We start from the raw sequence: 27,943 nt of genomic DNA on the forward strand, positions 1-27,943 counted from the left end.
AACCCCTTCTTAATATTTTACATGATATGTTTTGCACTACAACATTTTCCATTAACATTTTTCTTATACACTAGATTACAAAACATATAATATAATACTGCGAGAATTAAACCAAATGTTTTGACATTAAAACAAATTACTGGCCAAGCATCTTATTACATTTCTGTAAAAACATATTGGTTACATTACATAAATTGACATATGAGGTAGATGAATGCAATGAGTGATTCATGACATGATAAATCAAGTAAGGATGATTCACAGTGAAAGTTAAACAAATAGCCTGAAGGTAGAGGGGACAGAGTATGGTTAGGGTTATCGTGATTTGTATCCAGATAAACCACAGCTCCTGGCAACTTGCGGTTGTTTAACACGTTTGACAGACCTCTGGCGTCAGAGCGCTCCTGTAACAATATGGCGGCGACGCGTTTCGCCGAGGCAACGGGCTGAAGCAGTGGAGGCGGCGTCTACGTAGGCTATACATGTCTATGGTTGAAGCAGGTTGAACTTTTCGAGAGGCAATGCATGCGTCAGCCAATCATATTGCCTTTCATGCATAACTGACAGCACAGGCACTAGCCAATCATATCCCGTATATGCTCACGTCTACAGAGCGGCAAACTAAAAAAAGTTTCTGAAAAGGTCGCGAGACGAATTCTAAATGTAAAACCTTTTTTTCAAGCCATGCTCCCTCTGTCCATAAGGGAATCCCTGCCCCCAGTTCTGACATTAAACTATATAAGCCGGTAATGGTTTTGCATGTAGGCCTATCTAACGATAACATGTTCGAACATTCAGCCAATCAAATTTGCATATAAGATATTTCAAATGTATGCAACATGTATTGCACAATAATATGCTCTGACATGACCGGAGAATGTCTAGAGGCGACTAGTGTAGGCAAAAAGTCAACGTGTAAAACGAGTTCCAGCTCTCGACTTCTTCTGAAGAACCAAAGAGGGAGTTTTACAGGCGTGTGACCCGGTATTTCTGAAATATGGATTTACGTATTGCGTGAATGGTGAGCACCCGCCGTTGTGTGTACCATGCAACGAAATACTGGCCAATGAAAGCCTGAAGCCTTCGAAATTGCAGATACATTTTGAAACAAAGCAGGCCAACTGTCTATAAAGATAATTACTTTTTTAACGTATGAGCCAAAACCTCGAGGCATCCCCCCCCCCCCCCCCCCCCAAAAAAAAAACATTTTTTTTTTTAACCTCGCCATCACTGTTTAGGTCTCCTACCGGCTAGCTCAGAGCAAAACGTCCCATACGGTTGCAGAAGTTGCCATCGTTTTGTGCACTGCACTCATAGGTGAAAAAGAAGCAGCGAACTTAAAGACAATTCCCGTGACAAACGATACTGTTCATGTGAGGATATGTGACATGCCAAATGATGTTGAGCAGTAGCTCACTGAACGTCTCTGCACTTTTGACTATATCGCCTTACAACTCGATGAATCCACAGACGTGGCTAGCCATGCCATTCTCTTGGTTTACGTGCAGTATGTTCGGAATGATGACTTTGAAGAGCAGTTCTTATTTAATTCAGATTTGCCAACATTTACCACTGCAGGCAGCAGAGATTTTTTTCTGCAATGGACACAAACTTTATCTCAATCAGCTCTCCTGGTCAAAGTGTGTTGGTGTGACAACGGATGGGGCAGCCTCGATGACAGGAAAACATTCAGGGATCTCATTTACTATTTGAACATGTCCATTTCTCATTAAGTAGTTGAGCATGTAAGTAAGGATTTCTTATTTTAAAAAATCAACATTACATAAGTCCTGTGATAAGTGGAACATGTTAGTACATCTCTGACTAAAAAGGTGAACATGTAAGTCCATGGATTCTTCTTAAGAAGTTGAACATGTAAGTTCATAATTTCCTATTAAAAAGTTGAAAATGTATGGCTAAAGTCCATTTTTGTTCAAAGAAGTTCAGAAGTCCATGATTGCATAACTGATCCTGACTTTAAACAGTTGCATGTGTTTCCAATGGTTAAACAGTGGTAGAGTATTAGTAGTGGTAGTAATCATAATAATAAAATAATAATAGCCTACAATTGTTAAATTATTGGCCTGATGATTCATGCTGATTATTAATTGTTGGGTCGCAACTGCACTGTTATCTAAAAATGTGGGTCATGGAGCAAAAAAGGTTGAGAACCACTGCCGTAGATGGTCGTATTTGTATCTACAAGTTGGTTGTTTGACTTTTTTTTGGTTAGATTTTTAAAAGTTACCGAGAAATAGACACTGTACAATGTAAAAAAAAAAACCTTTATTGTAACTGAAAAATACCTATCATAGGATTTGCGAGGTCTCTGAGCACCCTGTCTAATGATAGCATGCTACTACTGAAAGGGGAAAAGCTTGCTAGTGACTTGATTGGTTTGATGACCTGTCAATCTCACTATAACGTCTCCGGTATCAACAGAACATGCGCCAGACTCCTCCTCTGCCTTCCGTTGGATCAACGCCTTCCAACGCAACAACGTGAGTCGGGAGCATCACAGTAGCAAACTTTATATCTGTGTTTCAGTGGACAATGAGCCATTACCTCGCTTCTCTCCTCAGATAAAGGTATGAACCAGCTGAACACATTTATTTTGGCTTTCTCTTCACAGTCTAGGTAATTTGTTGCCATTTGTATGTTTTCTTTAGTTATTGAAAAGTGTGATTTGTTGTCTGAAAGTATGTTCACAAAGATTGAATTATATATTTTAGAGGCATTATAAAATATTAGGATGGTTACACACAAGAAATTACACAGTTTTATTAGCATTTTAGTTTATTAAATTGAGTGCATGTTCAGTTGTACTAAAATAGCATTTGGTGTAATTAGTTCCTTTAAATGCCTAACGCAACTCAAAACAGGTGTTTCTGATCTTCTCAACTGCGTTCGAAAATGAGGCACTTTGTTCTCACAACCCCCCCTTCTTAGTTTTTCACGACATGTTTTGCACAAAGACCATTTGCTATTCACATCATTTCTAATACACTAGATTACAAAAAAGTAAGTGTGTTGATAGCGAATCAATTTAAGTATTTAGACATTCAAAACGATATTAGGATTTACGTAAAAATATGTAAGTTACATTGCATAAACTGACATATGAGGTAGATAAATGCAATGTGTGATTGATAACAAAGATTATAGAAATGCGTGAAAATAGGTAAGAGAATGGACTGGAGGAAGGAGATGTAAGAATGATCGATGGATTGAGGAATTTAAAGTCAAAGAAGAGTGAACAGGAGTGGCTATGGATCATGAGGTAAAGAAAGAGTGAAGAGGTAAAATATTGAAAGAATGGGGTGAAGCAGAGAGATGGAGTGTGAGAGAAAGTAGAGTAGTAGAGAGTAAGTGAGAGAGCTGGAGAGAAAGATAGAGAGAAAAAAAGTAGAGTATGGAAGGTGTCTGTTAATAATCTTTGTTATACAGTTGAATGGAGATAATGTACAACTGTTGAATTGTTAAAGTCATATACTCACAATAAATGTCAGTTCCACATAACATTAAAACGATTTATTTTTTGGGGGGGGGGGGCTCAACATTGTTCTTTGCCCAGGGCCTCCAATTTGCTAGAACCGCCCCTGCTCGTCTGTGGGGACCAGGGTTATTATCGTTTACGAAAACTAACGAAAAAAAGAAAACGAGGTGTGATTTTTATTTTTGTCGTTAACTGAAATAAAAATTAAAACGAGGCTTTATCAAAAAAAACGAAAACTAACTAATACTGTATTGTGTCTTTACAAAATTAACTAAAATGAAATAGAATTATAGAGAAAATGTCTTTAGTTTTCGTCTTTGTCAATATATTTCATACATACCGTAGTCCTAGTCAAGTCTATCTTCCTATGTACCACTTTTAGAACACGCCCCTCGCCTGGTATAATCGCGGCAAAAGTCGGGAGAAAGTAACAGGGTTAGAAAGAAGGAAATAAGAAAGGAAGAAGAGTGGAAGAAGGAAAGAAGAGTGAAGAAAGAAGAGAAGAATATAGAAAATAAAAGTGCAATTATTTGTCAATCGTTGCCTCAAATGTTCAGAAATAAAGAAAAAGGGGCCTACTATGCAATTGTAAATGGTAGTCCAATCTTAAAATCTCCCTTGTATGTCGCTTTGGATAAAACCGTCTGCTAAATCAGGGGTTTTCAACTGGTTTTGTCCCAGGGACCACCATTCTGTCCAGAAAGTAATCCGCGGCCCACTGATGTGCTCCCGTGCGTGCGTGTGTGGAGAGAGGAGAGATGTAGCCTATTAGTGTGATATATGCAGGGGCGTAGCACCAGATTCTGGGCCCTATGCACAGTAGGTTCATAGGCCCCCCCCCCCCCCCCCCCAAAAAAAAAGAGTGCCACGCCCCCTCCCCCCTGACGGTGAAACTTTGCAAATTGAAGGTAGTTAGGAACTGGCTTCCCTTCCTTGTCTTTTGCTGTAATTTTATTTGTTTTTATGTTGCTTGCCAGTCTGTGAACAATTGTGTCTCTCTCTTCATTAGTTCATTTATCTGTCCATAGTGCTGGATCTTCTGGCATACACTCCCTGGCGCTGCTCTGACTACTTTCTGACCTCTCTTCATCCCTTTCACTTTTCTCAGAATCTTCTCTGCTATCACTTCCTTCACTTGTGTCATCCTCTACCACATTTTCTCCATCTTCCTGGACAGAACCCTCTACAAGCATGAAGCATCTGATAGATATTACTGTAACAGGCAATTCCAATGTAGCCTAATTTGTGTGACTGAACATGTTTAAAGGTAGAGTATGGGATGTTTTCCTGGAACACTTTTTACTATATTGCTTAAAATCCCCTTCACACCCTGATTGCAACAAAAAAAAGTCACCTTTGGATGGAACAGCCTGTGTTGCTATTTGCTAAACACATTAAGCCTACAGTATAAATAGCTAAAATTATGTACTTTCATTTTAAACTGCTCACCTTGCCTCAAGACCACAGTGTCAGAGGATGAGGGGTCTGCATCACTAGCTGCTTCTGAAACTGAGTGCCATGTTTCACAAGTTAACTTTGCTAGCCAACTAATTTGACAGCCTAACCTTATGAACTTATTGAGCCTAGACTAGCCCTACTTAATAAGGCTATTAGCCTAATTATGTTATGGCCTAACAAATATTAATTTAGCCAAATGTTCTAATTAGTATAGACCTACTATTGCAATGGTGTGGTAGGCTATGCATAAAAATGAAAGAATACCCGCACACTGTTGCTGCAGCTCCCGTGTATTATATTGGCACAACGTTTCGACCATTGTTGGTCTTCGTCAGGTGTTCGTCAGGTGTCAGCAGCAACAGTGTGGGTATTCTTTCATTTTTACGGATCTCTTTTTACCCTGCATCTGGATTGGATGTGCGTGCAACACACTCTGCAACTGTGGAAGGCTATGCAAACAAACATGTATTTAGAGTTTACCTCAGATTACAGATAGGGCATGTTATTTCTAATTTTGTGTTATGCCGTTTTTAGCAATGACAATCGCGGTGGTATTGATTCGTTTTATTACCACATCATGAGTTAATTTAATGTAGGGTGTTTGCTTTCACATTCGGGCTCACCTTTCTTAGGAAAGAAGTCTGTTAGTAGTTGCTTTCCCTCGTCTCTTTTTCTCTCTCTCTCTTGCCTGCCTTTCTTTTCTTTTCTGAAACCCGGATTTAACGTTCTTGGACATCTTCAATGCACACCGTTGCCTCAGTCGAATGAACGTTAACATTCGACAAATGCGCCTTTAGGTAAAAAGCACACTGAAGGCGGACTAAACCATTTTGTGCGTGGGCCGGGGGGGTGAGGGTTTCCAGACATTATATGTAGACTAGGACACACAATTCAATCCATCCTTCAACCAATTCATTTACCCAAAACATTAAAATTATATTAGTTAGCAAGAAAATTTGGACCTTTAAATGATATTAATATTTAAAGGAAAAATAAAATTCCACACTCCTCAAGGGCCCTCCCCCACAGAGGGCCCTGGTAACTCAGTCCCCTTTATCCCCCCCCTACGACGCCACTGGATATATGGGCACGGTTAAGTCCACACAGCCTGTCTATTTGTGGTGAAATGGTAGACAGCGACAGTCTAATATCATTATCTGATTCAAGCCTTGCCCTGTAGGCCTACTTAAAGTAGGCTACACCATTGTAGAAAAAAACGCTCTCACACAGGTAGATAGTTGGAAAGGGCAAAAGACACCTCATTGCTTTTGCAGCAAGCGTTGGACATTCTGTCTGGCAACTTAAAAAGAACTTAAGACATATGAAAATCACGCAACATCTGTTGCGTGTACTCAATAGGCTTGGCATTCAAGAAAACGTGATGCGTCTCCATATGCCGCAATAGGGCTGAAACACACCAAACGCGTTTCTAAAAACGTGACGGTAGCAAATCTTGGGCACCCCTTCTAATATCATTGTGTAGCCTAGTTTGTATACATATACAAGACCAAATGCAACTTTTTTTTAAAAATGGTGGTAAAATAACAGTTTTGAAAATTGTACCAAATGTCGTAATTCCGCAATAGGATGAGCTCGCGCATGGTATTTTTGTCTGTTTATTTTAATTTTGCTACTTTGTTTAAACCAATACATATAAAAAACAAACTAGAAAACACAAACATGCTACGGCATGTGGATTGTCTGGTTGTGGCCCAACGGGATTCGCTAAGAAGCCAAAGTATGAGCTTATTATAAAGCCACCTGACTAATAGGGCTGAAACACACCAAACGCGTTTCTAAAAACGTGACGGTAGCAAAACCATTGTTTCCTATGGTGCGGCACGCCTTTCAAGTATTTTTAGCTTAGTTTCCAGCTTTTCTTTGTTTTAGTCTTTATGATTAGCCTACGGCTTATGGAAATAAAAAATCCAGCATCTCAGAACATTAGAAAAGAAAAAAAAAAGAAAAATTAACTTTTCCACGATATTCAATTTTTTTCAGACGTGAGCAATATTTAAGCGAAATTAAAATTCGACATTCTTTTTTTTTATTATTATTATTCGGTTATGTTAGCGTCCATCACAATAAATACAATTATGCAGTCATATTTGTGTAAAATCTAGTGATATTTCTCTACCTTGTCAGTGTACACGCTTCCTTGACTTCAGGCTTTGTCTTTGCCGGTTCCATGTCCTTCAGCTTGTCAACAAATACACGTGTACACTTAAGCAATAAGCCCCAAGAGGCCGTGCTTTGCGCTGATTTTAGAACAGGTAAGGGAGTTGTTAGGCACGACGCGAAGCGGAGTGCCGTTAAACCCCCTTACCTGTTCTAAAATCAGCGCAAAGCACGGACTCGCGGGGCTTATTGCTTTTCTAAACCTGTTACTACACATATTTGATATGGTTTCATAAATAAAGACAATTCAATTTAAGAAACAATAGTTTAATGATAAACCGTCATTCTTCCGCTACTAAAAATTATAGTTCCTAAATAAATCGTTGCCACGCAACCCTTGAAGCAACGCAACAGCCAGATGGAACACTGGGTATGAAATGCGCTATATGAATGCCTTGCCATTCGCTGCGCAGTAATATGGAATGTAATCAGGTCAAATTGTAAGGTAATGCTGGATTTTACAACGGCTTTTAGCCAATCACAATCAAGCATTTGAACAATCAGGTTTAGAATGTCAATTAAGGGATCTCGAAGCGCGATTGGTATTCATCACATGGTGTTACAGTTTGTATCCATTGCTTTGGGCAATTTATCGAAACCGAAATTACATTCTCAAAGCTCTTAGTGCATTTGGCAAAATAGCCTACGCTGAAAAAAAGGGAGAAGAGGGGTTGTTGAATTTGTATGTTTCTATTAAGTATATAAAACATGACAGATTTATGTTCCGTCACTAAACATGTAGAAATCATGTTAAACTAATGTATTCTTAGGGGATGTACAGTCTTTGAGATTAAGTCATGTTTAGAAGACATGAAATAGTTATGTTTGGTTTGAATCTCCGATTCTCCGCCCATTTTTAAACTGCCAACTGCCATCTTTCCGTTTGCCTCTGGTGCTGGATTGAAGAGTTGATGTGCTCAATGTGAGGATTTGAAGACTTGTTTAAAAGGTAGGTAAAATGGATACATTTCCTGAAATTGCACAGAGTTAGAGGGAATCAATTTAGATCGGTTGCTTCAGTAGCTAATATCGATAATAGGTTAAGCTCGTGGTAATAGGCAGGCCAGCTAAAGTTCACCAATGTTACCTTTGCTAACTAATGATAACGTTGGCATCATTGCCAAAGAGCATATCATGTTATGTGTCTTATGAAATAAATGCACTTCACTTCATTTGTCTAAATTATATGTGCTTGTATGTATCGTGTCAATTTACTGAAAACACGCTTGGAGAGTTGTACTCTGAAGTTAGCTCATGTTAATTAGCCTTTTTGCAAGAAGGTAGTGCTGGCTTGTTTTGCTAAGTCAAGTTCGTTGCCGTTATTCACTATGGCTAGCCTAATGCAGGTGAATTGCCAGTTAAAATTCATGTCGGACAGATAGGTAAGGTATTGAGATGTGTGCATTCAACATGTGTTTTACACCATGAAAATCTAGCGCACATTTCGACTGTTTAAAGTTTAAGTCCAGTGAAAATTGAACCCAGGGTCTGTTCCATATGGAAGTTTATTAGACTCTTTATTCAAATGGCAATGCATTTGTCAAATGGCAATTCAATGTGCAAAGTGACAATGCAATCCGCAATTCAAATGGCAAACCAGTTGTCAAATGGCAATTCAATGTGCAAATGACAATGCAATCCGCAATTCAGTTTGTATTATTTTGAATAAATATTTGAATGAACGCTTATTGCATTGCATTTCATATTGACACGGTTTTTTCGACTCTTTATTCAAATGAAAATGCATTTTTCAATTGGCAATTCAATGCGCAAAGTGACAATGCAATCCGCAATTCAAATGGCAAACCAGTTGTCAAATGGCAATTCAATGTGCAAATGACAATGCAATCCGCAATTCAGTTTGTATTATTTTGAATAAATATTTGAATGAACGCTTATTGCATTACATTTCATATTGACATGGTCTTTTCGACTCTTTATTCAAATGGAAATTCAATGTAGTAGCTGAACAGCGCCCCCACTATATTGCATTAGCATTTACTTGTCATCACGCTCTTTTTGTTGCAAAATTCAAATGAAAATGCAATCTGTCAGTCGCCCCATCAAGGCGGGTCCCTACCCCTATTAGGCGTATTTAGTCACGTGACCAATATCCATGACAACAACCTTTGCCGGCCATGTTGGGGTCCATGTACGGCACTGTTTTGCAGTGTTTTATACCGCTATTCTCAAGAAGCTCTTATTTTCTCTTCTCTTCTCTTCAAGTCTAACTCCACGTTTCCATTGGGACGAATTATCGGCAGGCGGTATTTCGCCTAGGGGTCGTGGTCAGAAAAAAAAACATGTTTGGCTGTCATGTAGCGAGTGTCAAGTAGCAAGCTCGGCTGCAGTGCAGCGCTTATAGCATTTTAGCAGCTATCTTCTACATTGATCTCCAATTAAAGTTTAGGCAGCAAGCTAACCATAACGGTCGAGAGCTTAATTAAAGACCTACAATATTCTGTTTGCCCTGACAGTGTTCGTATAGTATATTAACAACAAACCGAGTCGATGTAGACTTATAAAAGTTGTGTAAACACCTTAATTCACATACAAATATTTCCAGTTTTAACAGACTCCCGAGAGCCAGGATTAGCAGCTATCTTCTACATTCGGTCTTCGGCAGTTCCTCTACGATACATTTTTCTAAAGAACAACTTATTGTTTTGAACTGTTGTATTATATTGTTTTGCACTGTTGTATTGTTTTGTGTTATGCTGTATATTTTGAGGAATACGTGTAAGCACAGTGACACTTAACTTCCCCGCAACCTTGACCACAGCAGTCACAACTACAAACGAAATCCGGAGTAGCATGTAAGAATTCATTAACTGCATGTTTTTCATGTGTGCATCCATGTTCAGTGGCAGGTGAGGTGAAGTTGAAAAGCTTTGGGTTACACATATTTCTGATAAGGGAATGTGAAGGCTGGGCAGGTTTTGAAGAACTGTCCTGTTTAGCGATCGAAGCCCCAATTCTCTCGGCTCTGTGTTTGAAAAATGAACCACCCATTGCCTGGTCTCTTGTGTCCTCCTCAATTACTTCCATGTCAGTGACAGAAAATTGTATGTTCATTTTTGATTAAAAGATTATTACTTGGCCCAAAAAAGCTGATTCTGATTCTTCTGACATTTAATACATGGACCCCATGTTGAGGTTCACACTAACATATCACGTGACTGACATCACGTGGATATTGATATGTTGCGGATTGCATTGCCACTTTGCCATTTGAATAAAGAGTCGAAAAGACCGTGTCGATATGAAATGCAATGCAATAAGCGCTCATTCAAATTGTTATTCAAAATAATACAAACTGAATTGCGGATTGCATTGTCATTTGCACATTGAATTGCCATTTGACAACTGGTTTGCCATTTGAATTGCGGATTGCATTGTCACTTTGCGCATTGAATTGCCAATTGAAAAATGCATTGCCATTTGAATAAAGAGTCGAAAAAACCGTGTCAATATGAAATGCAATGCAATAAGCGTTCATTCAAATTTTTATTCAAAATAATACAAACTGAATTGCGGATTGCATTGTCATTTGCACATTGAATTGCCATTTGACAACTGGTTTGCCATTTGAATTGCGGATTGCATTGTCACTTTGCGCATTGAATTGCCATTTGACAAATGCATTGCCATTTGAATAAAGAGTCTAATAAACTTCCATAGTTCCATTGCTTGTCTGATACATACATCCTGTATCGAAGTTTTTCTTGTATCAGTCCTTCATGAATATTCTATCTCAGTTTAGGATCAGGGAGAAGATGGATACCCCTCTTCCTGCATTGGCCTGCTCCAGTTTCAGCTCTGCATCATAGGCAAACAGAGGAACACAAAAGATGCTGGGCCAAATGGACCTTGAACCAGATGCGGGAGCAAGTCATGAATGTCGGCCCCGGACTCAGGGGGGGGGGGGGGGGGCATTTCCACTAGTTACTGATTTTTTTTTTTTTAATTATGTTTTTTTACATATATTTTTAAGAGATAATAATAAAAAAAACATTATTGAACTCTGACACCCTTGCATTCTTTCTCAAAATGTAAATCTAGTTGATGCTTTGGTAAGTATCAATTGGAAATGCCTACTCACATAAATATATAATATAATGATGGAATTATAGGTAAATCAATCAAAAAAACTATAAATAAATCATGTTGGTTAATCATAAAGTAATTATATATACTAAACATAAAATAAATACGGTAGATTAACATGAAAGAATCATGTTTGTATTGCAGAGCAGAATCATGTTTGTCTGACATGAAAAAAATATTTTTGGAAAACATGATATTAACTTGTGCAACCGATGTACAAGTTTTTTTCATGTAAATCTGAAAGAGTTTTTTTTTCAGTGTATATGGTTCAGCACAACTACATAGATCACCTTCAAAAGGTCATATCTCACCCAAAACAGTTAAGTCAAGCTTCAAAACCAAATCATTTTCTCATAAAAATAGTCAATGCCCCCAAAATGAAAAGTTCCTTCCCGAAAAGAAAAGGACATTCTCCAAGCTTTAAATATATTTGTCAAAATAACCTAGATGGTTTATCAAAACACTATGGCACACCTCTCAAAACAGACAACTCATCAATTAAAACTAATTCCTTTTCTCATACTAATAGTCAGTGCCCCCAAAATGAAAAGTCCCTTTGGCATTGTTTAAACTCTGCAGGTCAAAACGTTTAGATGTTTTGTCAGTATGGCAGTGGACCTAGAAATATCCCTCATGTGCACATTTCAATCTTGGCTCAGTCCTTTGACACTGAATGTTTCCTGTTTTCTTTCCAGAATACTTTGTGTATCAAACAGAAAAAAGAATAATTCAAGCGTAGCCTACAAGGCAGGGGCGGACTGGCCATCGGGAATACCGGGGACATCCCCGGTGGGCCGATGGCCCAAAACACCAACACATTATCATCATCAACCGGCTCACCGCCATCAGGCCCACTCTCAGCGCATATCAGTATAATATATTTAATTTTCTGAAGACAACATTAATTTAGTTTTCTCTAAGAAATTTAAATAGGAAAAAGCACTGACTGAATTTTATACTCCTACTTGCAATCTGTCTTCACACCTATGGTGACTGTTTTTCGATTTTTTTTTTTTTTTTTTTTTACGTTAATTATGTGTTTTACGGACTTCGGAAGTTCAACGTATGAACATATCTCTATGTTATTAATGAACACATGAAAATTGGTTCTTACACAGCCGAAGTGTTCTCAGCTGTGCCGATTGAGGTAGGCCTAGAGGATTCTGGGATTCTTACATTTGGATTTGCATACATACAAGCAACACGCCCAGCCAGGGCAAGCAACCGTATTTACGTGTGCAGTCAGCCCTAGCCCTTAACACGGATGAGGCACAGCTTGCTGCTGCCTCTGTCAATCTCTTCCGTCAGTCTGATTTAGTTTGAGATGTTATTAAATGTCAATTACTCTAGCCTACATTTCGTTTGGAAAATCACTGACTGGTGACATTGTGATAAGGTAAGATGTGGCGTTGACCTTGCCAAATGTTAGCTTGCTATTCACAGATGAGGTAACGTTCCCTACAGCAAGCCTAGCTAACGGTATGTCTTAAATTGAAACCGTTATGATCTGGTAAAATAAGCAAGCTGTTGTCAACATCGAGATTATCTATTTTAACATGTTAGCTGTAGTCACTTGCTTACAATCGATGAGCAAGCTATCCATGGTGGTAGTTGTAAATAGGGCAATCTTATCATTCCTAATACGGTAACTTGTGTCAAATAAGTTAACCAGCTAGTTTGTTATGCTAAAATCACTGTGTTACACCAACACTTACATTATAAACAATGTTAATATGTTATCTAGATTGTTAATATGTTATCTAAAGGTGTTGAATTGGCCAAGTAAAGCTTGCGTTTCACAACACTTACATTATAAACAATGTTAATATGTTATCTAGATCAGGGGTTTTTAAAGTGGGTGCCGCGGCACCCTGGGGTGACGTGACACATGCTCAGGGGTGCCGTGGAATGGCTTGATCATTTAATATCAATTTCAAAATTAATTGTATTGTAATTATATAAATTTAAAAATGTATTTGCAGCACAAACAACAATAGGCTACAGTTTACAGTTGATTCAGGGCGTAACATCAACAACAGCTCTCTCGTTGACTTTGTTTGTTATTCCGTATTGACAGCAGTGAAGGTAGGCGCAATGGATACACTTTTAAAGAGAGTGCATCCATCTCCACAGTAACAAACATCGGAATCGAATTTAGCAAATAGAAAAGTGAGCCATTATAACGACCTGTACCTCCAGTATGTTGCGAGTTCTGCAGGGAGACGTTGGCTAATGCAGCCATGGTGCCTAGCAAGTTGGCAAGGCACCTGGAGACCAAGCACCCGACACACCACAACAAAGACTTGAATATTTTGAAAGACTTAAAACACAGAATACCACACAGAGCGAATGCTTTCTACCGTGCGTGTGTCTGAGAAGGCACAAAAGACTAGTTTTTTTACTTGCCGAGTTGCTTGCCAAATCTAAAATGCACACACTTCAGAAAAAAATCCCCCTCTCTGATAACACGATCAAACGTTGCATTGATGATATGTCGGGGAACATGGAATCTGTACTGAGTGAGAAACTATGGCTAAGGGGGACATTTGCGCTTAAAATAGACGAGTCCACTGATGTTAGTGGCCTTTGCCAGATGATCGTTAACGTGAGATACAGTATGTGGATGAGGACAAATTTACAGAGAACTTTATTTTGCAAAGAACTGGACAACCATGCTAAACTTAATGGGACACATGTGCCCGTCTTTGACTGCAGAGTTTGTTAATGGGAGGAGGGATTGTGGACAGTGCAACACCTGAGGCAAAGGCTGTCAGTTGAACAGGACCTCCGTGTTGCACTGTCCACAATCCCTCCTACACCTGAGGCAAAGGCTGTCAGTTGAACAGGACCTCTGTGTTGCACTGTCAACAATCCCTCCTTGCATTAACAAACTATGCAGTCAGAGACAGGCACATGTGTCCCACTAAGTTGATAAGTTGTCTGAAGGTTTGTTCCTGCTATGTTTTGTTACTGCCAGCTAATTTCTCGATTATTACCCATACGTTTTGGCTGTGATATAGTTGTGAGAGGGACAGACGTTGTCTGTTCATATTCTGTTCACTATTTATTCAAAAGTTCTATTAAATGAGTTGAATTAAAGAGAGTGGTTAATTTGAATATAACAAAAATGAGATAAACCTCACCTTCTTAATGTAATGCCTTTAATAAAAGCAGTTATAGCCTATTCAACACATCACAAGGTTAAATCAAATGGCCTAAAGTACAAATATGGGGGTACAATAGGGGTGCCGTGGATGGAGAGAGATATGTTTAGAGGTGCCGTGAGCCAGAAAAGTTTGGAAAACAAGTGATCTAGATAGATGATTCTGGAATAAAACATGGATAAATGGATACAAAATAAATGAAGGGACATTTATAATAGACAAAAAATTGCGATTAAATATTGTAATAGTTTGACAGCACTAATTTCAAGTATATTTATCTAATACGCTTTGAGTGTACTAACCCATAGGCTTTGTAGTTATACGTATAACCATCTGATCTGATAACCATCTGATCTAATCTGATACTATTCATCTTGCAAACTATACCTACCTTGGAGTGTTACAATAGCCAGTATCATTTTATTCCATGTGTCCATCCAGGCAAATTGGTGGATCCGAATGTTATTAAAAAACAAGCATATATGATGTAATTTCTTTGTAATTAACCAAAATAATGTTAAGTGTATGGGTATTTTTCCCAGTAGGCCACTGACCGATCGCGCGATCCATTGAGTGGGCAATGCGGTGTGTACTGAGTGGGCAGTGCGCTGTGTACTTAGTGGGCCGCGCGCCGTGTATTGAGTGGGCCGGTCTGACAGTAACTCCCGGGCCACTTTTTCCCCCCAGTCCGCCCCTGCTACAAGGTAGCACTCATACTGCACTCATACTACCATGGAAACTGTTACAGTTATTGCCATACATCGTGGTAACAGTATCAGAAAATGCGTACAGCACAATATACTGTCATACAATAAGCACATCAAAACTAAAATGATTTATAGCCTACACTAACAACACAACCTGGAGCTTATGGGTATTGTATGGGCCAAGGCTGGGAATGTGGGTGACTACACTATTCTCTAAAATGGCATCACACATGGTGATGCTGCCCCCGCGCTGGCCTGGGACATCCGCCGTTGCTCCTCTTTTTCTTCCTCCTCTTCCTCTAACAGGCAGTTGCCCTTGGTTGTTTCCCTGGCCAGGTGCTTCCATGTTCATAAATTGTACTGAACTTGGTCAAGCTCTAGATATTTGATGGAAGCATTTATACTCCTGGATAGGACCTGTCAGCTAACTAAACTTACTGTGTGATTGGTGATCGGATGTGTGAATCTCCCCCTTGATTAGTAAAGTTCTAGTTGCACCTGAAAATTAAGCTGATGATCCAAGAGATCCATATTGCAGGATATACCATGATGTTTTTCATGGTATTATGTGCCTGAAAGATTTTGACAGTAGAGTGAACTATTTTGCAGGTGATGATGTACTCAATGAAATTATGCCAACATGTTTTGCAGAGAACAACCACTTGACTGAGAAGCAACAGTCAGTTTAGACCAGCAAGATGTATTCAATTGGTAATTGGGCTAACTGAAGGCAATTGTACCTAACCATTTGCACAGATGTGCTAAATCATTTGAAATGTGTGCCATCTCTAGGCAATTGTACTTGTCATTTGCAAGGAATTTCTAAAACAATTGCAATTTGATTAAAGGAATGAGAAATGCCAATCTGTCGTGAACCAGTGCCCAGTGGTTTGGAGGCTTGCACGTGTTGTTTTGAGAATGTAATTTCTGTTTCGTGAAGTTGCCCAAAGCAATGGATAAAAACTGTAAAGTAAGCCACACTCTGCAACCTGAGGGGGAGCGCAGTAGCAAAAAATAAATTCTCTCAAATTGCGGCTTTAATGACAGTACAAATTAAACATCAGTCCTGTTATTGGACCTCAGTGCAGCCTTTGACATTGTTTTTGATCACAATATCTTGCATAATATATTTTTCATCACAAGCAAAGGTTTTTTTTTTATTTTTTAAATGGCACTTGCTGTCTTCCATTGCCCACATGCCACGGGCTATCCTCAGAGCCCAATACGTTTTGCTCTTGGTTTTGAACCACTGACAGTACTTCAAGATTATATTCATTCCTTGTTTTGAAAAGACCTTTCAAAATAAAGATTTACGACATCAAAAGGTCATTTCAATGGGTAACTTCACATCCAGCTGTGCTATTTCTAGTGTTTGTAAAGCAAATTGACTTGTTACAATTAGACAACACTTGTGAGCGTGTCTGTAAATGTGATCATTTGCCAATATGTAAGTGTGTTTCTGGTGTGTGTGTATACATGAAAGTGTTCTTGAGTAATTTTGTGTCTCACTATGTCATCTTTGGCTGTGCAGATTGTAGATGCTGTATCCCAGCGGACTGAACAAACATTATGCAGAGAAAGCTGGCGCTGGTGGTTGGCATCGGGGCCTTGACCATCATAACCCTAGTGAACCTCACGAGCAGCAAACGACCTTCAGCTGAGCCTGAACTGCCCAAAGACACCATCACCCCCATCCCAGGCTCCAGGCACCTCATGGTGTCTGCCTTTAAGGACCACAGACTGGGCGGGGCCATCAGGGTGATCAGCGTCATCTGCAAGCAGGAGCGCCAGCCGCTCTACTGTGTCCTATGTGCTAACGCTAAGGCTGATGCTAAGGCTGATGGGGCTCTGAATCAGTGCGCATTTTCACCGGCAAAAGTTGACGTGCACAACGAAAGCTTTGGCTCTCCTTTTGTGACTTCAGATGTGTTGTGTATGAGTCCAGCGTTACAGCAAGCCACACATGTCAGCATAACAGCTAACCAAAACGCCAATTTGACATTTTTACCAATCCAAAACCGGGAGGTCAAGGAATCGTTTAAGTACAACTTTACTGTATGCATTTCTAACCTTTTTCAGGAGTACAATAATGCCCTCCAATTTGCACAAACCATGGAGGTGTACAAGCTTATAGGGGTTCAGAGGGTTGTCATCTACAACACCAGCTGTGGACCAGACGTGGAGAAAATCCTCCAGTACTACAGGAAAGAGGGCATGCTGGAGGTTGTGCCTTGGCCAATAGACAAGTTCCTACCGCCCTCTGCTGGGTTGAAGTATGACTTTCACCATGAGGACATGCATAATTATGGACAGCTGACCACTCTGAACGAATGCATATACAGATACATGTACCAGTCAAAGTACCTCCTGCTGAATGACATTGATGAGATCATTATGCCTTACGATCATGCCAACCTGGAGAAGTTAATGGGCACTTTACAGCAGCAGCATCCGAACGTAGGGGTCTTCAGTATCAAGAACCACATCTTCCCCGGTACAAAGTTCGATGACAGTGGCCGAATTGTGCCTGGTGTGAACATCCTGGAGCATGTCTACCGAGAGCCGGACAGGAAGGATGTGTTTAATCCCACCAAGCTGCTCATCAGCCCCCGGAGCGCGCAGCAGACTTCAGTACACTCCACACTGAAGCAGTTTGGACTCTTCTTCAACGTCCCGTTCGATGTATGCCGCATCATCTATGTCAGGGTGCCACTGCAAAGACAACTCTCCAAAGACCAGCCGTTCGTCGACCAGAAACTCTGGGAATTTGAGGAGCTTTTGATTTCCAGTATTGATCGTGCACTAAAAGAATCAGGTGTGTTGTGAAATACCGATGCTTCCTACCGTGACATAGCAGTTTGGTAACGCTGTTGGCCAATATATTCTGTTTTGCCTCACAAGAAAAAAAAAATAAACCTTTGTAACAGTAGCAAGCGTGATTTAATGGAGGAGGTCCAACACATTATTCAGTACTTTTTGTGTTGTATTCTTTACCTTCTGTTTGTCACCCACTCACCTTGTTTTGCTTGTCTTTTTCCAATTTTTTTAATTTGTTCCCGATCACTTACTTTATAAAAGCACTTACCTCAACTATAGCACTTATCTTGGATCCTAGTCCAGGCCCCATAACCTAAATCTAACCCCCCATCCAAACCCTAACCTAACACCCACCCTAACCCTTACCCGTAGGTGGTTCCCCCTCCGACCATACCAGGACTATACCTTACCATAGTAACTTTATGTTATGTACAGTGCTAGGCATTTGTTTTAACATTATCGTTCCACAATTCTGGCAAAAAGTTGTTGATATTTGATCAACAGCTAATCAAATAAAAAAAAACTCCCAACCTTGCTCCTGAAGCAACAGGTTGATTGCCCGGAATTGCTTATTGCTCGCACATACAGAACTGACAGCTAGAGAGACATGTGATGAGTAATTCGCTGAATTAGATCGTTTGGATTAGAATCGTGGACTGCCCCTTACGTGCCCTAATTTCAAAGATGTTTTTTATATATATACACACATTATATATATATATACACACATATACAGTATATAAGATCAGTAGCCTGGATACCAGCCAAAAAATTTGGTCGGGAAGTTCGGTCTGGCTCTTCGTTCTGACCGTTGGGGAGAATTTTTTCCTGGTAGAAAACAGTACAGCCAATCAAAGTGCCAGGGCGGGCTTTATACGATGATGGACAGATGATCAAGCGATAGATTTCGAAATCCAACAAAGATGGCGGCATCTCGTGAGCCTGTTAGTGCAGATATTGACGGCGCATTCATTTTGAAAGAGGAACAGAGAAACGCGATTAAGGCATTTGCCGATCGAAAAGATGTGTTTGCCTGTGACGGAAGTGTTAATGCAGAAAGATATGTACAATTTTTGGAGTTATGTGGTGAAAACATTTGAATGAAAACTCAATAATCTGTGTATGAAGAAAATCAACTTTAACCACCATGGTAGTGTGTCAAACTACTGAAATGATTCACACTATTGACTATTGACTATTGCTCAAATTTATGCTGTTGGTATTATACTGGCAAAATAAACCTTTTTTTTGCTCCACACTCTGACTTCTGAAGTTTTTGAAGATTTTTCCTGATTGCCAATCAGGGCTTTAATCCAGGTTTTATCAAAAACCTCCAAATCAGCCATGACAGAAACATATACTGCCATCTAGAGGCCGTCTTGTCTTGGGAAGTTTCTGCATCTTCTTGGAGTTCCATGCCAACCATCTTCTGCCTGGTTGACACGTGCAGGACGGCCAGTTCCCAAGTGATTAATTAGTGCTATTTAAGGAAAAGGTGCTGTTACACTGTGGTAAATACTCAACTGTCTAAACTTTAAATTGAAATGAATGAGATTTGCAATAATAGTATATTTATAAAAAATAAAATAAATTATATTGAATGTTTTCAATAGAGTACAGTAATGCTTTTACGTCACTCACCAAATCTCATAATTGTATTCAAACCACTTTTATTTGGACAGCTTTTTTCCTACCCAAATATATAAACACTAGCATTATCATGCAACGAGTTCTGTTAAATTTCTGTTTCTTTAGGAAAAGGAAAACATCTCGGTTACGTATGTAACCTTGGTTCCTTGAGCAGGGACCAGATGTAGCAAATGAGACATGACACTGTTATGGAACAATCGAAGCACTATCTATTCACGACGGAAGGCCGAATTGCGACGAATCACCATTCTGAGCCCGCCCCCTTTAGGTACTCCACTAGGCGTGGATGAGTTTGTACATGTGGAGAGCGTATAAATGTAATTTAAAAATGTATAACTATAGAAAGATAAAACACATTTTATTGCACGGGACTGCAGCGCAACCTAATCTTACATAAGTGATAAACCGCACTCACCTGAGCCAGAAGAAAGTCTTCCCCTGCCCCACAAGGAAAAACCAAAGCAACAGTGAGGATACTTCCTCCTCCCATCACAGGACCATATTAAGCATATCTGAGAGATATCTGGACAGCAATTAATCTGTGAGCCTGTTTCCTTTGGCATGCAGCAGTTTGGTGAGTTAGGAATAGGGATTGGTATCGTTTTTTTTTTTTCCAATACCGGTGTCTCTTGCCAGAGATCTTAATATCGAAACTCCAGCGGTAGAACTCCAAAGTAGAATGTACTCTATTCTAGCCCAACTCTGCACCGACTCTCCTAGTGTGGGGTAACAGAGGGTTTGACCTTTCGGGCTCCACACCTGACATAGTAAATGAATAAGGGCAGAACAGCATCGTCTCTCAGGCCATAGATCAGGGGGCTCAGGCACAGAGGCAGCATGAGAATCAGGATATAGTTCATGAAGGGCAGGTTATGAACCAAGTCTCTATGGTTCCAAACAACAAGCTGGCCATACACAGAATGAGCTGAACAAGGTGCAGCAGGATGGTCCTCCGAGTCTTCTGAGAATATGAGTCTTAGTCTCCACACACAGTCCATTGTTCATCTCCTCATCGTTGCGCACAGCCAGCTGCAGGCCTCCGGTGCCAGCGGTGCAGATGGGATTTTTAAACTGGGGGGGGCGCTAACATCGCCGAATCAGCTGTGCAGAGTTATTAACTGATGATTGTCGCCTTACGTAGGGAGAGTGGGGGGGACGGTTCGGGGTCACTATGAATCTGGGGTCCCCAGTGCTATCTGTGCCCCTGTCCGGTGCTAGAGGTAGGCATCTGTAGTGGCAAAAGGAGACCACGCATATACTGAGGTGAACAGAGACTTGTATTGCAGAATATCGTCAAAATTGATGTAAGTAAAGATGATGACTCATGCTACCGCCACAAAGGACACTCCATTTACAGCCTGGAACATTTTCTATTTGCCAATTTGAATCTACAAATATCTGTCGAAAGCAAAACGTTTGTCCGCTGTTGAACATGTGATCCGTAATCATTCCGTAAAATATGTCTATCAGGGGACAAATTGAGGACAGCATCCACATAACGCCAATGGCAACGGCGGTCGCTTAGAATGTCGTCATCTTGCTGTGCCTCATCGGAAAGCAAATGGCTACGTAGCACTCAAAGCACAGCAATGTTCAAAGCCTGCGATAGGTGACCGTAACCACGTACATGCTCAGTGCACAGATGGCTTTGGTGAGCTGCAGTATGATGAAGAGCATAGCCTTTATTGCCATCTGAACCGTGTCATTGCAGAGCATGTGGGCAAAGAGGATGTAGCGAGGCAGCTCTCTAAACACAGGCTTACTCATGAGGGTGTGAAACATGATGCAGTTGATGCAGATGAACAGAAGCGATGCCAGGCTGACCCCTGTGAGTTTCATCAGTGCGGTGTCACTTATCAGCTGGTCATAGATCATTTGTTGATCATCTGTTGATTCCGCAGTGGACTTCACACTCCAGATAGACTTTGGTGAGCTGCAGTAGATACAACACCATGATGAAGAGCATAGCCGTTATTGCCATCTGAACCGTGTCATTGCAGAGCATGTGGGAAAAGAGGATGTAGCGAGGCAGCGCTCTAAACACAGGCTTACTCATGAGAGTGTGAAACATGATGCAGTTGATGCAGAAGCGACGCCAGGCTGACCCCTGTGAGTTTCATCAGTGCAGTGTCACTTATCAGCTGGTCGTAGATCATCTGTAGGAGTAGCTGGAGCTCTATGCTGGACTGATTATCCGTTATAGCTGACAACCAAAACCCAATACACAAGATTAAGGACAGATTCCCGGTCATGGTTAGGTTAATTATTCTGCAGTAGACTTCACACTCCAGATAGACTGCTCTCCTCACACAGACTTGGAAAACACAGTGGATCTCATATGACAATACATTATGCTCTTTGGACAAAAAATAAACTTGTGCCCTGAGTGTTCTTTGCAAATATGCTAATTACTGTCCAAGTCAACCGGCAAGCAACATTGATCAATTACACGCCATACACTCTTATGACATTTTGCATCAACATGGCAGAGGTGGATGGACCTGAAAACCAATAAGCAACAAGATTTGAACCCTGCAGTTATGGAAAAATGGTTAGCAGACAGCATTCAGTACCTCTGACAAGACATGGAGATCATGCACATTTGACATGTAAGCAATACAAGTGGGATTGACTGCTGTTGTAGCCCGCCAAAGAGAGGGAAAAGCGATCAGTCTACCTGTTCCTGGCCCCGGCGCGTGTTTGTGTCTTTGTGTGTGCACGTGCACCCGTGTGTGTGTGTGAATGTGTTGCTGAAATCTCACACCTCCAAGTGCTTATGGCTGTGTGTCTTTGCTGCCCCCTCCTGGAGGAGTAAGGTCATGGGCCCTGGGATGGGTGAACATGTCTGCTGATGTGGAATCATCGACTCGTTCAGACTTAAGAGAGATTTCTACTTGACTGTCAGTGTTGCCTTCCCTTTTTGTGTCAACTGATCTAGTTGTCTTACATTTGAATGGAGGCTATTTCCAACTGCTGTTGTCCGATCTCTACTCTTGTGTTCTGACCTCTCCAAAAGTGTATGACGGGATTTAGGCTGGACACAGTTCAGTTCAGCTCATATGGATGCTTTAAGATGTGTGCTTTGGGTCCCTGTCCTGATATTAGCTATACCTATTATGATAGTGGAAGACTGCGATGACCTGGTGTTTTTGAAAGCTAGGACACATCAGGACCACCGTAAATGTGTTAGAATTAAACTTGATTACCAAACAAGTAGAAGAGGAATAAACAATGTTAGCGTAACATTATGCAGAGAAAAACAGATTGGGTGTGTTAATATGTGATGTTGTGTTTTGAGTACAATAATCTACACAATACTCAGGGAACAGTCTGTTTGTAATGGAAGTAAGTGAGCGACAGAGTAAGTACACAAGTTCATGTATTAGGTGAAAATTCACCCGAGTTATCTCAGGACTCCGGATTTGTACATACCTGTATCAATATCAGTATATTTATTCATTAACAGTTGCAATCGGACTCACTCACAACACAAAGATAAAAGTGAAGCAATTCCATAAACATTGCACAGGGTTGATATACCTAATATTTATCTAACTCTGACGCCATTCAATGTTTCTAATGTCAGCAAGAGTAGCCACGCTCAACCAAAAGTCCTTTTGTGACATCCCAAATACACTTTCTGTAATGCATGGAGGTCAGTTTTACGCAGGGTTGAACAAGCACAGTTTGACCCATATCACCTCTGAGCTCACCCAAACATAGACAAAAGGTTCCTTCTCTTTATATGCAGACTAAGTGGTGTCACCACCTAATAATCTAAGTTACACACACACAGAAAAGCCATGTTCCTGCTTACATAAGCACATGAGTCTTACAAGGTAATTATTAAGTCACTTGATTAATACATTCTTAAGTCATGAACAGTGTTTCTAAATTAATTATATTAATTTACCTATTTACCAGAGCTGAGAGAAGCAACTGATTGGCTGACCAGAGGAGACAGGCAGCAGAGTGTGATGGAAATGGCAGCTTTATAAACAAATTATATTTTCAAATCGATTGGAAATGTACAAGTGTTAAAACATTTTCAAAGATCAGTCCTCCCTAACAAATCAATAAGCCAGGAGGTCAGTAGAATGTCAAAAATACCCAAATTATGTTCTCAGTGTGCGGTCACAACGGGTTTGACCTTTTGAGCTCCACACCTGACATAGTAAAGGAATAAGGGCCGAACAGCATCGTCTCTCAGGCCGTAGATCAGGGGGCTCAGGCACCGAGGCAGAATGAGAACAAAGAGATAGTTCAGGTAGCGCAGGTCCATGAACAGCTGACTGCTGCTGGTCATAGCCAAGGCTCTCTCGATAATGCCATAAAGAAATGAGTTAAGGCACAGGCCCAGCTGGATGAGGTGCAGCAGGAGCGTCCTGTGGGCTTTCTTTGCCGATTCTTTATTACTGGAGGCAGATCGAGCTACAACCATCACACTGATGTAGGTGAAGACAATGATCAGCGTCACGGCAACAAAGTAGAAAGCATTAAAGCCCTGAAACACGTCGGCCTGCCACGGAGCCATGAAGATGCGTTCGCGCGTGCAGAACATGCTCTTGCTAAAGAAACTGCCATCTCTGGCGACTGCATACAGGATGTCAATCACCACGTTCACGCCCCCTAGAAACCATATGATAAGAATGCCGACGGCAGTGGCGGCGGGCGTGGCAATGCTGGCGTGTTGCAACGGGAAGCATATGGCAACGTAGCGCTCCAGCGACATGAGGGCCAGGTTCAGCGGAGCGTTGAGGAAGGTGGCGCTGGAGACGAACAGGGCGAGGGAGCAGGCGGCGCTGTGGATCTGCAGGTAAGACATGACTAGGATGTACAGGAGAGAGGTGAAGAGCAGCTGGATGGAGTCATTGCAGAGCATGTGGGAGAAGAGCACGTAGCGCGGCGTCTCCCTGAAGGCCTGCTTGCTGCTCAGTGTGAAGAGCAGGAGGCAGTTGATGCAGATGAAGAGCACTGCCATGATGAGGGCCACTGCCAGCCTAGTCAAGGGCCCCTCGTTCAACTGCACCTGGAACATCTGCTGGTGGACGAAGAGGAGCTGCTGGCTGGACGAGTTGGTGCCATCCATCATGACAAAATATCAGGACAAATATAATGGCAAATAATGTGGCAAAAATCAAGACAAATATAATGGCAAATAATGTGGCAAATATCAAGACAAATATAATGGCAAATAATGTGGCAAATATCAAGACAAATATGAGGACAAAATTACTAATAAATCCTTAACATCAGGTTATCCATCAGATGATAGAAATACAGACACACACGTCACACACTTAAAACACATCAGACACTAAAAATCCGATATACACATATTTAAACATATATTATGTTAAGCATCTTTGTGTAAACCAGCATAACACACACTGTTCAGAATCTGCCAGAGGTCTCAAACACACACAGTGCGTCATACAACACCCTCTGAGCTGAGCTACCACAACACACACTACTGACTAAATGACAGCGCCTCAGATGAAGCCAAAAACAGACTGAGTACGATGCAATCACAGGTAAAAGAGTTCAAAACCAATCTGTACTATCTTTCAGTGCCATTCCTGTCTTAAGTTCAGTAATATGTGGCAGAGAGAAACAGCGTGTTCAGTGATCAGTCATTACTCAAAGCTGTGTGGCAGAGAGAAACGGCACGTTCATATATCAGTCATTACTCTGCAGCATGTGGAGGACCCCCTGTCTGGTCATCTGTGACACTGTTACCCATTGCCTTGGTATTATGGGATGCCTGTCACCATGGCAACCCTGCGAGGAGGGTAGGGTGTTTCTCACAGGCACGTGTCAGCATTTGTCTTACCCCTCTTTTCGTGCTACTCTTTGTCTGATGTTTCCCTCTCTACTCCACTTATTGTGCAACTGTTTCAAACCACAAACACAGCATTAAGCCCTTTTAATGGTTTGGTGTTTGACCGATCGGTTTGAAGCATTTGAATATTTGTTTAAGTCTGGTGGTAATGTGGTTCACGAGTGTTCAAGCCCCCTGTTGAGCAGAGACCCTGTTCTGTCCCTCCACCTCTGCCCTATTATTGAGGGTTCCTATGGATAACTTTATGACACACAATGGATACCTTTATGACACATAGTTTTCCACTTCCTTGAAGTTTACGTTCACAGCGCACACTGAAGTAATAATAATAATAACTACTTTCAACCAAGAGTGAGGTCATGCCGGTGTAATATCAGACTGAGGCTGTAACGTATTGATCGAGCGATGAGTTGTTTATTATATGGCATTTTTGCCTTTCATTTTGTAAAGAATTGAATTGGTAAGAATAGAAAAGTAAGTAATAAGAATTGGTAATTGTAAATAGAAAACATGTCGTTTTGTTCTGCTCTCAAGTCTTCTCACGACACAGTGCGTTTCAGGTGTTGCAACCAATTACTTGCTAACTTCAAGTTACAATGATAAATAGAAAACGGACAACACGGCTCAGCTAAAATGACATCAAAACAATAGATTCAAACTATAGTAGTCTAGTCTTCATCATCACTTTCAATAACACATTTTCGCTGCTTCTGAATTTCCTCATGGCTTTTGATGTCTTATCAATAGCGCTCATTTTGAAGATGACGTCTGAGGGCAATAAGGATCCGTATCAGACCGGCAGATCGGCAAGGAGGTCAGTACGCGGCTGGCATGACTACCCATTAGCCAATCAGAACGCTCGTACTGTCATTGCCGTATAATAGTAATAATAATAATTATGCTGTTGGGTGGGGTACTCCTCTGAGTCTGCCTCTGTGTGCTGTTGGGTGGGGTGCTCCACAGTTTAGAGGTGTAGTGGATAATGGCAGCTTCCCCAATCTCATTTCTGGGGACTTTTGGCCTATTTAACGTGGTGTGTAGTGGACCTAAGGGCACGTGAAGGGACAAAAAATGTCAAGGACTCAGTGATGTAAGCAGTTGCCAAAACAATCAAGAGCTTTGTCTACAGTTGAAGGACTTTGAAATATTATTGTAAATTATTCAAGAAACTAGTGCAGTCAGGCTGGAACAGGAGTTAAGTCAGGCTGGAACAGGAGTTCAGTGCAGTCAGGCTGGAACAGGAGTTCAGTGCAGTGAGGCTGGAACAGGAGTTCAGTGCAGTCAGGCTGGAACAGGAGTTCAGTGCAGTGAGGCTGGAACAGGAGTTCTGTGCAGTGAGGCTGGAACAGGAGCTCAGTAAGGCTGGAACAGGAGTTCAGTGCAGTGAGGCTGGAACAGGAGTGCAGTGAGCCTGGAACAGGAGTGCAGTGCAATTGGGCTGGAACAGGAGTTCAGTGCTGTGAGGCTGGAACAACTACCTGTCTGCCATTGTTTCCTTCCTGTGTCTAGTCCTTGTGCTTCCTTGTTCCTGCCATGTGCTTTCCTGTGTTTGTTTGTTTATGACATGTGCCCTCTTGTTGTTGTGTCTCCACCCCTCACCTGTTCCCAAACATCACCCGGTTTGTTTGTCTGATTGGTTTCTCCTGTGTCCTGTTAATTTCCCTTGTTTAGTCCACCTGTGTCTCATTTACTGCCCCACCTTGATTGTCCCTCATTATCTGTTGTGTATATGGGCCAATGTATTCTTGTTTTCGTTGCGTTCTTGTCATTATATGTATGTATGTTACTTAGTATGTTCTATGTTTTTCTAGTTGTTGGACTGCCTACCTGGGTACCGAACCCTGCTAGTAAAACGTTTACCCTTCATCCTACTGCTGAGTTCTGAGTCGTGCGTTTGAGTTCTGCACATCACCACCAAGTCGTAACAATCACTGCTGTCATCAATAACCTCCTGTGCGACTACATATATACCATTCACTGCTGTCATCAATTACTTCTTGTGCGTCTACACAGAGACCATTCACTGCTGTCGTCAATAACTTCTTGTGTGTCTACACATATACCATTCACTGCTGTCATGAATAACTTCCTGTGCGTCCACACAGAGACCATTCACTGCTGTCATCAATAACTTCTTGTGTGTCTACACATATACCATTCACTGCTGTCATCAACAACCTCCTGTGCGACTACACATATACCATTCACTGCTGTCATCAATAACTTCTTGTGCGTTTACACATTTACAATTCACTGCTGTCACTAATAACTTCTTGTGTGTCTACACATATACCATTCACTGCTGTCATCAATAACTTCCTGTGTGTCTAAACAGATACTATTCACTGCTGTCATCAATAACTTCCTGTGTGTCTAAACAGAGACCATTCACTGCTGTCATCAATAACTTCCTGTGTGTCTAAACAGATACTATTCACTGCTGTCATCAATAACTTCCTGTGCGTCTACACAGATACCATTCACTGCTGTCATCAATAAGGGACTAATTTCACAAGAGGCTCAC

The 27,943-nt window shown here is 41.0% G+C and overlaps 2 protein-coding genes across 2 annotated transcripts; one reads left to right on the forward strand and one right to left on the reverse strand.

Moving 5' to 3' along the window:
* Positions 1-16,679: 16,679 nt before the first annotated feature.
* On the forward strand, positions 16,680-17,936 carry LOC308371583 (uncharacterized protein; the record flags this gene model as incomplete). The annotated part of the gene is made up of 1 exon (XM_080846542.1): positions 16,680-17,936. One exon carries the CDS (start codon positions 16,680-16,682, stop codon positions 17,934-17,936), a length of 1,257 nt encoding a protein of 418 aa, XP_080702668.1.
* A 5,764-nt stretch (positions 17,937-23,700) lies between these two features.
* On the reverse strand, positions 23,701-24,666 carry LOC308361588 (odorant receptor 131-2-like; the record flags this gene model as incomplete). The annotated part of the gene is made up of 1 exon (XM_080833984.1): positions 23,701-24,666. The coding sequence occupies one exon, from the start codon at positions 24,664-24,666 to the stop codon at positions 23,701-23,703; it is 966 nt and encodes a 321-aa protein (XP_080690110.1).
* Positions 24,667-27,943: the final 3,277 nt, after the last annotated feature.

This window comes from Sprattus sprattus (assembly GCF_963457725.1).
Source record: "Sprattus sprattus genome assembly, chromosome: 1".
In the NCBI taxonomy this organism is placed as follows: domain Eukaryota; kingdom Metazoa; phylum Chordata; class Actinopteri; order Clupeiformes; family Clupeidae; genus Sprattus; species Sprattus sprattus.